Source organism: Entelurus aequoreus, linkage group LG04 (genome assembly GCF_033978785.1).
Source record: "Entelurus aequoreus isolate RoL-2023_Sb linkage group LG04, RoL_Eaeq_v1.1, whole genome shotgun sequence".
Taxonomy (NCBI): Eukaryota; Metazoa; Chordata; class Actinopteri; order Syngnathiformes; family Syngnathidae; genus Entelurus; species Entelurus aequoreus.
The window spans coordinates 47,710,299-47,724,328 of record NC_084734.1 but is presented as its reverse complement, the minus strand read 5'-3'; the positions used below and the strand labels follow the sequence as shown (position 1 = coordinate 47,724,328).

Here is a 14,030-nt window from a genome sequence, read left to right as displayed (position 1 = left end):
TTCTTCTTCTTCTTCTTCTTCTTCTTCTTCTGCTGCTGCTACTGCAGTGTCTGATTCTACCATCTTCATCATCGTTATTCTCCTCCTCCTTTTCCTCCCCCTCTCTGTGTCTGTCTGGCTCCCCCTTCCCTCTCCTCCCCTTCATCTTCTCTCTCCTCCCTCCAGTGAAGGCATGGACAGATAGCGCGACGGAAGTGAGAGAGAGAGAGAGAGAGCAGGTAGAGAGACACAGAGGACACATTCCCCATCACGGAGAAGAAGAAGAGCGGAGGAGAGAGTCGCCATTGTCGCTATTCCAGTATGTTTGCCTTGCTGTCATCATTCCCTCACGTGCACGCGCCCCTCGCCTCCTCACCTCGTCATTCCACACACATTCCTCCTTCCCGCCTGCAGTCAGCCGCACCTCTGCATGCGTGTGTGTGTGTGTGTGTGTGTGCATGGCGTGTGTGTGTGTGTGGCAGTTATCTCGGAGGCTGCCGTGTGCACAGCGGCGTGTACGCGCCTCCTTCATCTTCCAGGCTGAGACACTTTTTCTCATCTCTGTTCTCATTCCTTCCTCTGTGGTGAGTTGATCATCTTCACTCAGCGACATTCCTGTATTGTGTGCGACCTGACAATACTTTTTGCATACTTATGTTCATGACACTCACATAAGCAGCATTTATTATGTATGCATGTGACACTACACCACTTACCTCAGGTCTGCCTGTACCTTTCTGGACACTTGATTAGGTACACAATATAATGACCTAGAACAATCTGTACAAAGATTACAGACATTGCTTGGATATGTGATCTCCTTAGACCTGTACCTAATGAAGTGTCCAGTGAGTGTATATTCATGCAGTGTGGAAGTTATATTGTAGAATAGAATAGAAGAATAGAATGGACTTTATTGTCATTATATATGCATATAACGAGATTAAGGACTCCAATTTAAGGTGCGGTAGTGGGAACAAATATGGGGTAAAAATAAATAAATAATAAAATAAAATAAATTACACAACAGGCAATAAAGAAAAAAACAAACAATTGAAATAAACAGACTACTATCCAATAAGAATAATAAGCAATCCTGTACAATATACAAAACACTATAGAAATACAAAATACTGTACAATATACAGAACAAGACAAGAGTACTGGAGTAATAAATAACAATCAGTGTCGGACGTATTGCACTCGAAGGCTAATATTGCACAGTAGGGTATTAGGGTAGGATATTGTATAGGGGTGAATTGTTATTATAAGTTAGAGTTCAAGATGGTGACAGCTCTGGGAAAGAAGCTTTCTATGAGCCTGTTTGTTCTGGCTCTGATGCACCTGTAGCGCCTGCCCGATGGTAGCAGGTCGAACAGGTGGAAGCCAGGGTGTGTGCTGTCCTTGGTAATGCTTTTTGCTCTGTTGAGGCAGCGGGAGTTGTGTAAATCCTTCAGAGAGGGGAGGGGGCAGCCGATGTTTTTTGTGCAGACTTTATGACCCTCTGAATCGCCTGTTTGTCTGCTTCAGTGCATCTGGCGTACCACACTGTTATGCAGTACGTCAGCAGGCTCTCGACAGCCGAGCGGTAGAAGGTCACCATCAACTGCCTCTCCAGTCTGTTCTTCCTCAGCACCTTCAGGAAGTGGAGTCTCCGCTGGGCCTTCCGGATGACCGCAGTTGTATTTTGGGTCCAGGAGAGGTCAGTAGATATGAGGGTGCCGAGGAACTTGAAGGAGCTGACTCGCTCCACCTCCTCGCCGTTGATGTAGAGGGGGGCGGGGTCTGCAGTGTTTTTCCTGAAGTCAAAGATGAGTTCCTTGGTTTTTGTTGTGTTCAGTGCCAGATTATTCACTGAACACCACGCTGATAGTTTCAGGACCTCATCTCTGTATGCAGACTCATCCCCCCATGTAATGGGACCCACCACCGTTGTGTCATCAGCGAATTTGATTATGGTGTTCTCCGGGTGGGCTGGACTACAGTCATGGGTGTAGAGGGAATACAGCAAAGGGCTCAGCACACAGCCCTGTGGAGAGACGACGCTGAGGAGGAGGAGGAGAGATGGGGGCCGAGTTTCACTGTCTGAGGTCGGTTGGTCAGGAAGTCCTTAATCCAAAGACAGGTGGGTGTGGGGAGGCCTAAGTCCAGCAGTTTGTTGACCAGGATGTCTGGAATGATGGTATTGAAGGCGGCGCTATAGTCGATGAAAAGCATCCTGACATAGCTCCATAGTGTTCTAGGTGGCTCAGTGCCGAGTGGAGAGCCATGGTTATGGCGTCGTCCGTGGATCTGTTTGCCCGGTAGGCAAACTGCTGTGGGTCTAGGGTGGGGGGGAGGCAGGCTTGAATGTGGTGTAGGACCAGCCTCTCGAAGCACTTCATGATGACAGGTGTGAGTGCTACTGGGCGATAGTCATTGAGGTTGTTTGTGGCAGCTTTCTTGGGTACCGGGATAATTGTGGCGGATTTAAGGGCAGGGTGGGATGAGTGCCTGTGCCAAGGAGAGGTTGAAAAGGACGGTGATAATGTAGTAGTATTGTCATCATGTGCTGATGTTCAGTAGCACTAATTGATCACTTAACTAAAATTAAAGTTGATCACAGTTTTCAATAGAGGTCAATGGTGACATTTAGGCACATGCACTCATTTATTGGCCATATTTGCATGTACAATTATAATATTTGCTGGACAGTAGAGGCTCCAAAGGTCACAGTTGTTTACCTATATAGGAGGACATTGTTTTGGTACTGTAGAGTACATCAACATAAGTCTTCCTAGTACGCTTGGAAATATTCTATGACTTTAGCCGACAGTGTCCACAATAACAGAAATCATCATCCTTCACACACACAGCCAAAAAATAACAAGAGTTTGGTTATTTAGTTTTGTCGCTGTGGCTTAGCGTTGCACACCACATTGTTTGTCAATATGTCTGCTAGCATCAAACAGATTTTCCTCTGTGTGTGTGTGTGTGTGTCTGTGTGTGCGTGCGTGTGTGCGTGCGTGTGTGCGTGTGTGTGTGTGCGGGTGTGTGTGCGTGTGTGCGTGTGTGCGTGTGTGTGTGTGCGTGTGTGTGTGCGTGTGTGTCTTGGACCAGTCACATGACCTGTTGTCACTTTTACATGTTAGTGGTCGTCTGGTGGGAGTGCACATAAGGTATGGTAAATGACAGGTAGCCATAGCAACAGGGCTGATGCTTCAGGCTGTGTTTGATTGACAGCTGAAAGTGTGTGCAAACATAGACCACATGTAAAGTCCATATAGATGATGATGTGCATGTGTGTGTGCATGTGTGCCCCTGTGCGCATATGTGTGTACATAGACTCGTTTGTCAGTGTGTGTGTTTGTGTGTGTGTGTGTGTGTGTGTGTGTGTGTGTGTGTGTGTGTGTGTGTGTGTGTGTGTGTGTGTGTGTGTGTGTGTGTGTGTGTGTGTGTGTGTGTGTGTGTGTGTGTAGGAGCTCTGCATCAGACTGTAGCAGACAGGCTGAGTGTCAGTCTGAATACTAAACAGTATGAGACTCCTCTTCACACCACACTCTGCGCACATATAGGGGACACACACACACACACACACAAAGCTCTTTTCTGCTTTACAAAAATTGGAAATAAGATCTACAAAGACAAGATGTTGTTAACCAAGTAATTGTGCTGCAGGTTTATTTGTGACTAGATTGTTTTCATAAGATGAGCTCGACAAAATACATCTACTGACAACTTTCCCTTGAAAACTTACTGAAAGTAATCACCAACACGCCAAGTGTTTGCTCATGTGTGGTTCAGTTGGTTCTCTTGAATGTGTGACAACGTTCTCGTTCTCAACCTGCCCCATGTGTAAAGTGTCTTCAGATCCCTTCTGTTGTGATTTCGCGCTATAGTAATAAAATGTGTGTAAATTTGATGAATTGATACACACACACGCACACACTCAGAGTTTATGCATCATGCTAAGTGGTACAGCTTCAATGAGAGGGGTTTCTTCTCATGGGGTAAGAGGAGGAAGGTGGTGGTGACTGTGATGTCGGAGCACGCTCAGTGACGCTATGGCCTCAGATGAACTCAGGTTGGCCATGTCGTTGAAGCGGAACATGTGCGAGAATTTACATTTCTATTAGCACTGCTGCACTGCAGTCTGCATCAATTCTTTTTCTTTTTTGTTTTCTTTTCTTCTTCATCTTCTTTTTCGCTTTGTCTTTCTTCTCCCTTTTCTTGTTTTGTCCTTTTTCTTGTCTTTCTTCTCCTTATTTGTGTTCTTTTTTACTTCTTTTTCATTTTCTTCATCTTCTCATTTTTCTTGTCTTTTCTTGTCCTTTTTCTCTTTCTTCCTTTTATCATTGTCTTTCTTGTTCTCCTCTTTTTCCCCTTCTTCTTCCTTACTCTTTTCTTCTTCTTTTTCTTTTTTTTTCTTTTTCTGCTTCTTTTTGTTCTGCCTCTTCTTTGTCTAAATTTTTCTTCTTTTTTATCCTTTTTGGCTTTTTATTTGTCTCGTTATTATTTCTTTTTCTGGTCTCTCTCATTTGTTTTGTTCTTTTTATTTTTCTTCTTTTTTAAATTGTTTTTAGTAAATATTCATGACATATCTTACAATAATCTTGTAACAAATCCAATGAGGTTAGACTGTTTTTCTTCTTCTCCTATTACCTTTTCTTATCGTCCTTCTTCTACTTCAATGTTTTCTGTATGAAAGGAGATAGCAGGCTTCGGTCTGCTACTCGTGTTTAATACTCTTCTTATGGAGACTAAGTAAAGAAAGAGAGGCTATGTAAACGCCTGCATGTGTCTCCTGGTCACCAGGTTGATCATGTGACCAGCAGCATCTGATGGCCTGGCAGGCATCGAATATGTGACCTTTTTGGTGTTTGTGTTGTAGAAGATGAGCAAGATGAACATCTGAAGCTACCTGCCATCCACACACTGCAAAGCTTTTCATCCAGATCAAGGTGGTCCAACCAGGTATGCTCTTCATCATCATAATCATCATCGTCATTATAAATAATCACAATGTTGTGACATAATTTCCTGTCCAGATGGAGGTGAATGCAGCAGAGAAACGGCATCGAACACGATCCAAAGGAGTGCGAGGTGTGAACCTCTTCTTCAAGTTTTTTTAGCAACCTACTTCTTCCTCTTCTGTCTTCCTGCTCCTTTTTACTTCTCTTCACTTCTTCTTGATGGTTACTTCTGTACACAGTAGTTGTTGACAGATTTTGTCTTGTTGTGTGAAGCTGTCGTGGACGCCGTGCCACAGGACTTATTCAGGTATGTGACCTTTGTGACATTCAGTGACTCATGGCTGGCAACTTGTTCAGTGTGCTGCTGTTAGGTTGAGCACTTCAAACAGTCATTTTGTTGTACAACGTTTGTGCGTGCGTATGTGTGCGGGTGAGTGAAGTCCAGGGCTGTGTTTCAAATGGAATACTTGGGGCAGTGCACTTCAATAAGTACACTTAGGGCCTGATTTACTAAAGGTTTGCGTGGACTAAAACTTGTGCAAACCTGATAGAACCCGCAAAGCTGATCTACTTAATGTATGCAAAGTGGATTGTGTCTGTTAAGTGAGCAGAATAAGGCGGGCAATCCATGAATACGCAAAATATATGCTAATCATCAAAACGGCCACAATACTGGGAGGAAAAGATGCAATTATAATTATTTATCACGCGCAATGTGATTTATCAACAATCCTCACCGTTTTGGGAGCACTATTTTGCGTTTTATTTAGCACACATGAGAAGGACATGCAATCTGACACACACAGCTGCAGGATCAGTGCTCAGACAATGGACAGGCGAGAATCCTACATGTGTGTGTCAACATTTTGAATGGTCAGAAATATAAAATATTAGCCATATTGTGTATTCAGCAACATAATTTTATAATGTTATAGCTGCTAGAGGACTTAAAGGGGACCTATTAAGCAAAACCCCAAAATTGCAAAGATATTTATAAAACCATCTTGCCTTCCTTCAAACTTCTTACAAACGGTCCGTTTAGAATTTTGTTGAAGTGTGACATGAGCAGATTATCTGTTGTGGTAGAAATGTACCTAAATATCTTTGAGCGAGTCAGCCTATTTTAATTTTTTTAATCTGTCGACGATAAAATTCAATGAAGAAGAATATGCTGTTGTTTGTTTGCTTTAACCAGCAAAAGTCACAACACAAACTTTTAGCCTCATCTGAAGTATAAATTGCCTTACTTGTAACTTATCTGGGATGTTGTGTTGTGGTGACAGTCAAATAAAAATTAAATGGCTGGTGGGTATTAAAAACAACAACTACCAAATATAGCTGACCAAAGCGTAGTCAGCGTGAGGGGGTGTGGTTAGGAGGGCTTAATTTTTGTCGAACAACTCCGCCTCTCATAACAAACTGTTTTTAGAGAAATTGGCCTAAAGAAAGGTCTTTACTGTAAAATCTATGAAACATTTTTACCAAAGAATCATCATTACATGTTCTGTGGACCAAAATGAAGTGTAAAAATAGAAAAAAAATCATGATATGACCCTTTTAAGGGGCTGATGCGTTTTGGTGTCCTTTAGTATTTAGTACTATTAATGACGTTAATTTTTTTCACATAGAATATATATTATTAAAAATACTTAGTCCTATCACCTCCATTGAGGTTTTGTACAGATTATGTAAGTATATACGTAATCTAATAACGGGCACATTTATAATAACATTTAATATTTATGTATTTTGATGATTTTAAGTATACGAGGAGGCATTAATTTCAAAAATGCATTGCAACATTTGCTTTTTTTTCTCTACCACTGATTATTACTCACTGCAGACTTCATGAGAGCGAACAAACAAATACAACATCACCTACTGTACAATGTCTGCTGTCATTAGGATGCCGACTGCTAGGATGTTCATAAATTCCCGTTTAGGTGAAGAATGACTCATAATCTTCACAAAGGAAAAAGGTGCGGTGGAGGGGAACAAGTGTCTTTGCAGCGCCTCTGCAGCGCACAAAAATGTGGGTTACATTGTGGATGTACTGGACTTCTTCTAAAATGCCCATAAAAAGTGGTACATGTCTGCTGCTGTTTGATAGCAACAGGCCATAGGTAGGAGCATGATAACATGAATGTGCAGTTCATGTTCCAATGTCTCCATGATTAAAGCTACATAGTACACTCAAAAACCTCATTTAAATAAGGCGGTCTGCACCATTTATGAATAGCATGTGCAATGTTAGTAGATTGGACGCAACACGGCCACTAATAGTACACAATATTTTATAGATTGCACATGCGGTTTAGCACGTGGTATTCAGATCTTAGTAAATCGGTCCCTTAGTATATATACTTAGTATATACAGTATATATTTATACTTAGTTCATAGGTGTGTGAATGTTGACAGTGTACAGTCTTTGGCCATCACATATTTACCTTCTTCTTTGGTTACTACTTTCCATCACTTTGGGTTGCTCCTCACCCACCATTATTTGCGCTTTGTCAATTTCCTACTGCTATGTTGCCAAGATGACGACTGTTGAGGGTTGTAAGTGTCCTCACTGCACACTCCCCACTTTAGTGTTTTGGATGCAACATCCGAGTACTGACAGTGTACGGATGCAACTTCCGAGTACTGACAGTGTACAACATTTTGCCGTACTTCGCGGTGTGAACGCACTTACAGTATGCACTCAATAGACACAAGTACTCAAATTGAGACACTACCGCAGTGCAAATAAGAATGCATGCAGCAGGTTTGACTTAGACTCATTTTATTGGGTGTGTGATGTGAGCTGTCTTGGACGTGCATGCTCTTGAGTCATGAAAAGGGCTGCAGCACCCGAGCCATATGTGCACACACACACACTACACACACACTCAGTATGATAAAGTACACAACGATAATTTGTCATTCAGAATGCACCAAAATGGTATCCATGTGGAATGTTGCATCATGTCTGTGTGTGTGTTTACTTTCTCCTCAGCTGCCCAACGGCAGGTTGCGACGGTTCAGGACACGTCAGTGGCAAGTACGCCCGGCACCGCAGGTAAGACTTGCATAGTTTAGTCAACCTGTGTGTTTTTGCACTGCAGAGGATGTACAGCTCAGGAAACATGTGGTAGATGTTTTGGCTAGTGTTGGGTAGAGACGAAGGGCAGGATGATAGATGGCTGCCAGAGTACCATAGTGACTGTCATAGGGTGGCTCAGGATGCTCATACAAAGTCCAAAACCAGAACTCTGATATGAACCAGAACTTTGAAATTAAAAGTAAAGAAGGTCCATTTACAAGAATATTCTATGTTGGTGAGAGTTAGTAGTGAATCTTGTCTCATGAGAAAGTTGTCTCTCTTTGAATGAGTTGGCGGAGGACGGGTGAGGTTCTTTCTCTTGTCTACATTTGGCTGTCTCTCTTTAGTTCTATTGCTCTCTGGAGGATGTCGCCATGGCGACAGCGCCGTGTGCATGCTGCAGTGTGAGGACCGGGAGGGATGTGGCCCCTCTGCCATGGCAACGGTGAGGATAGGACGGGAATATGGTGTCGCCCACATTGCGCACCTTCCAATCTCTCCTGCATTCCCCCATCCATACACACCCTCACCCCCTTTTGGCACACAAGTGTTGCCACGGTGATGAGTGTTTGTACGTGGCGTTGCCGGGGGCGATGATCCTATCCCGTCTAACCTCAGCCTGCATCTGTGTAATGATGCTGCTGAGACTGATATCCTCAGTCACCTCGTGCATGCTCTGCTGTCACAATTTAAACCACAATTAGTATACCTGTATATCCTATTCCTCACATAAAAAATGCAAGAATGAAGAGTGAGGACGCAGGAGGCAGATGAGACCAGGTGTTTGATGCAGTTGTTAGGTTTATATCAATAGCACGTAACCATAGAAACAGAGTTGCTAAATTGATTGTAAATATCCTCTGCGATCGTATGTGTGTGTGTGTGCGTGTAAAGAAGCTAGTGCCTCCTGGCTACATTAGCTACTATTATTATAGCACGACTGAATCAATTGTGTTTTTGTTTCACTAGCATAGCCTGTTAGCATCTGTTCATAACAACACATGATGATCCAATTCAGTACAACATAATCAATCACAAAGCATTGCGTGAGAAATTCATCACCACCCTCCCAACACACACACACTCTGCACATAATTACCAATGCACAGTCGCTCGCCCTTGCAGCATTCCCTCGTTTCTGATTGCTTTAATTACTGCTGGAATTTTAATTGGCGGGAGACAGTGAGGTGGCCAAGGTCAAGTGTGTGCGCGTGCGCACAGACAGACACGCAAACGCATGCACACACACACACACACACACAGACATGCATGTTTCATTGACTCTGTTATTATTCACAAGTACAAACATGGACACTTACAGCAGGTGTTGAAAACACTTCCTGGCCATTTCATTTGATACAAAAGCTAATGAGCTTCAATATAAAATAAGTAATGTTAACGTTTGTACATTTCAGAGAGATATTAGTGTAAGTATTTGTTTATTATTGTACTGTATCATCATAGCAAAGGTGGAAAATGACATGTCCGCATCATAAATTGTTCACAAATCTGTCTAAATCTGTGTTAGTGACCGTTTCTTCTTCGGCAAGATAATCCATCCCACCTCACAGGTGTGGCATATCAAAATGCTGATTAAACAGCATGATTATTGCACAGGCCTGCATTAGGCTGCCCACAATAAAAGGCCAGTCTGAAATGTACAGGTTTATCACACAGATGTCACAAGTTTTGAGGTAGCATGCAGTTGGCATTCTGACTGCAGGAATGTCCACCAGAACTGTTTCCAGTGAATTAAATGTTAATTTCTCTACTATAAGCCATCTCCAAAGGCGTTTCAGAGAATTTGGCAGTACATCCAACCGGCCTCACAACCGCAAACCATGTGTAACCACACCAGCCCAGGACCTCCACATCCAGCAGGTGCACCTCCATGATGGTCTGAGACCAGCCACCTGAACAGCTGCTGCAACAATTGGTTTGCATACTCAAATAATTTCTGCACAAACTCTGAGAAACCGTCTCAGGGAAGCATGCTCGTCGTCCTCATCAGGGTCTCGACCTGACTGCAATTCATCGTAACTAACTTGAGTATTCAAATGCTCCCATTCGATGGCGTCTGGCATGTTGGAGAGGTGTTTTCTTTATGGATGAATCCCGGTTTTCACTGTTCAGGGTAGATGGCAGTCAGCGTGTGTGGCATCATGTGGGACAGCGGTTTGCTGATGTCTATATTGTGAATCGAGTGGCCCATGGTGGGGCTGGGGTTATGGTATGGGCAGGCGTATATTATGGACAACTAACGCAAGTGCATTTTATTGATAGCATTTTGAATGCACAGAGATACCGTGACGAGATTCTGGGGCACATTGTTGTGCCATTCACCCAAGACCATCACCTCACGCAGCATGACAATGCATGGCCCCATATTGCAAGGATCTGTACACAATTCCTGGAAGCTGAAAACATCCCAGTTCTTGCATGGCCAGCATACTCACTGGACATGTCACCCATTGAGCATGTTAGGGAGGCTGTGGATCGCCGTATACAACAGCAAGTTCCAGTTCCACTTCGCACAGCCATTGAAGAGGAGTGGACCAACATTCTACAGGCCACAATCAACAACCTGATCGACATAATGTGAAGGAGTTGTCTTGCACTGCGTGGGGCAAATCATAGTCACACCAGATACTGACTGCTTTTCTGAACCTCCCAGACCTCCAATCAAGAAAAAATTCACATTTCAGAAAGCCCTTTTATTATGGGCAGCCTAAGGCACACCTGTGCAATAATCATGCTGTTTAATCAGCATCTTGATATGCCACACCTGTGAGGTAAGATTGATTATTTTGGCAAAGAAGTGCTCACTAACACAGATTTAGACAGATTTGTGAACAATATTGGAGAGGGATAGGTCTTTTGTGTTGATAGTAAAAGTTTTAGATCTTTGAGTTCAACACATGAAAAATGGAAGCCAAAACCAAAATGTTGCATTTACAATTTGGTTCAGTATATATTGTCATTAGATTAACTGTTAAAATGTTCAAAAGTTATGAGGTGTGCATGTTTAGATGACACACGTTTATGTGCGTCCCAGACACAACATAAAGTATTTGAAATGAAAAAGGACTAATTGCTTCCTAAAATCACATCAGAGTCTGCAACTACTGAAAATATTTTCAGCATTTAAAGCTGAATTCTCCCATCACTTCATGACTATTATAGGATTTGTGTGCTTAAAATAGTATTTTTCAAGAGGATTATCTTCCTCACCACCTGCACACTTGACCTCTGACCTTTACACATTAAATAAGTTGATGTATTTTCATGAAGAGCCAACATGGCCGCCAGTATGACATGTGACGTCCTGTACTTCCCCAGTGTGTACGGCTGCCCGTTGGCCAGAAAGAGGAAGGTTCTGGAAAGACAGCCACTGGAGCCACCTGCCAAGAGGAGGTCCTTCATCACCTCCTGCCCTGCGGAGGAGGAGGAAGAGGCTTCTTCGTACCACAGCTATGAGAACCAAGGATTGGTGGAGGGGAGGGAGCAAGAGGAATTAATGGAGGAGGAGGATGAAGGTGAAAGGTTAGAGGAGGAAGAGTTCTCAGAGTACGAAGAGCAGCCTGAGGAAGAGGAGGAGGAGGAGAGGGCGGACACAACAATGGAAGAAGAGAATGCCATGGAGGTGGGGATGGATGAAGAAGATGAGGAAGAATATGACGACCATCATCATCATCAGCCGCAGTGTGAGTTTATTTTCTCATCCAACCATATTTTCATCCATTAATGTATCCTTACTTTCATACCGTAGAGCCTTCCTCCATCAACACGTTCATACATTTATTTTTGTATCCTTACTTTCATACATGCATTCATTCATCCATAATTTCATACATCCATTCCTCCATCAATACTTAAATCCAGTGGTTTCTAAACTTTTTTCACAAAGTTCCACCTCAGAAAAAAACTTGTCTCTCCTTGTACCACCATAATGACCTACATAGCCTACTCAGTGGCCTTGTGGTTAGAGTGTCCGCCCTGAGATCGGTAGGTTGTGAGTTCAAACCCCGCCCGAGTCATACCAAAGACTATAAAAATGGGACCCATTACCTCCATCAAGGGCTGGAATTGGTGGTTAAATCACCAAAAAAGATTCCCGGGCGCGGCCACCGCTGCTGCACACTGCTCCCCTCACCTCCCAGGGGGTGAACAAGGGGATTGGTCAAATGCAGAGGACAAATTTCACCGCACCTAGTGTGTGTTTTTGATTGATTGATTGATTGAAACTTTTATTAGTAGGTTGAACAGTGAAGTACATATTCCGTACAATTGACCACTAAATGGTAACACCCGAATAAGTTTTTCAACTTGTTTAAGTCTGGGTTCACTTAAATTGATTCATGATACAGATATATACTATCAGATATATACTATCATCATAATACAGTCATCACACAAGATAATCACATTGAATTATTTACATTATTTACAATCCGGGGTGTGGAGGGGGGGGGGGGGGGGTAGGTTTGGTTGTTATCATGAGACATCAACAATTGAGAACAGAGAAAAGGATATTGGAACAGTGTAGGCCTGACTTGGTAGGATATGGACAGCAAGTAGTGGACATAGAGAGAGAGAGAGAGATCAGAAGGCATAAGAAAAAGTATCTACATTTGATTGTTTACATTTGATTATTAACAATCCGGGGAGGGTGTTAGTTTAGGGTTGTAGCTGCCTGGAGGTGAACTTTTATTGCGGTTTTGAAGGAGGGTAGAGATGCCCTTTCTTTTATACCTGTTGGGAGCGCATTCCACATTGATGTGGCATAGAAAGAGAACGAGTTAAAACCTTTGTTAGTTCGGAATCTGGGTTTAACGTGGTTAGTGGAGCTCCCCCTGGTGTTGTGGTTATGGCGGTCATTTACGTTAAGGAAGTAGTTTGACATGTACTTCGGACTAGACTCAGTGCAAGTTGTTTTACTCTGTCCTCCACCCTGAGCCAGCCCACTTTGGAGAAGTGGGTAGGAGTGTGACAATCATTGGTACTTTTAACTTTAACTTTAACTTAATTAAAATACATTAGAGTAGTAGGCCTAAGTATTCATTAGAAACATTTAACAAGTATATTTAATATTTCTGGCCACGTTAACATTACAAACAGTTTGAATATAGGAAAATAACACACTGTACTTTAATCAAGTGATTTTTTTTGTGTACCTCTAGACCAGGGGTCACCAACACGGTGCCCGCGGGCACCAGGTCGCCCGTAAGGACCAGATGAGTCGCCCGCGGGCCTGTTCTAAAAAAAAAAAAAATTTTTTTTTTTTTTTTAAATTAAATCTACATAGAAAAAACACAAGATACACTTTCAATCAGTGCATCAACCCAAACAACCTCCCCCATGCACACTCATCCACACCCACTCACACAAAAGGGGTTATTTCTTTCTGCTACCAATATTCTGGTTCCCACAACATAGACAACACATCTGCAAGGGACACAGTCCCTGAAGCACACATGATTGTATAGGCTGCTGGTCCACTAACATTTTCATTAATTACTATTTTTTATGTAATTATTTTTATATTGTTTTACTTTCTTTTTTATCCAAGAAAATGTTTTTTATTTATTTATCTTATTTTATTTTATTTTTTTTAAAAAGGGCCTTATCTTCAACAGACCAGGTTGTCAATGAAATTAGATTTGTTTAAAGGGTTTTTTAAACCAGGCCCAGTCCAGATAATGTCCAAGTCGGACTCAGCAACACACACCTTCATTCATGTACACAAAAAAAAATTAGGGAACACAACAGATTGCATATAATTTATAAACAAAATTACATTTTCAAAATAAGCATTTATGTACAGTCCAGATTATGTCCAGGTCACTCAAATTAGGGAACACAACAACATATATCATATAATCTATAAACATAATTATACTTTCAAAATAAGCCTTTGAGGACTTCTCATCTTTTTTTTAATGTGTTTTGGCATCATTATCGTTTTCAACCATGTAACTTTCTAAAGTTAGAAAATACTGAATAAATGTTTTAA

General features: G+C 42.2%; 1 protein-coding gene across 1 annotated transcript in view; it reads left to right on the top strand.

Annotated features, from left to right (window-relative positions):
* The window catches only part of LOC133648698 (myelin transcription factor 1-like protein), a 64,987-nt gene that overhangs the window by 17,012 nt on the left and 33,945 nt on the right, over positions 1–14,030 (top strand). The window contains exons 4-9 of the mRNA XM_062045031.1: positions 166–298; positions 4,850–4,932; positions 5,007–5,061; positions 5,205–5,238; positions 7,931–7,993; positions 11,357–11,721. Of these exons, the coding sequence (XP_061901015.1) occupies positions 5,007–5,061; positions 5,205–5,238; positions 7,931–7,993; positions 11,357–11,721 (517 nt within the window). The 5' untranslated portion in view covers positions 166–298; positions 4,850–4,932. The remainder of the gene's footprint in view (positions 1–165; positions 299–4,849; positions 4,933–5,006; positions 5,062–5,204; positions 5,239–7,930; positions 7,994–11,356; positions 11,722–14,030) is intronic.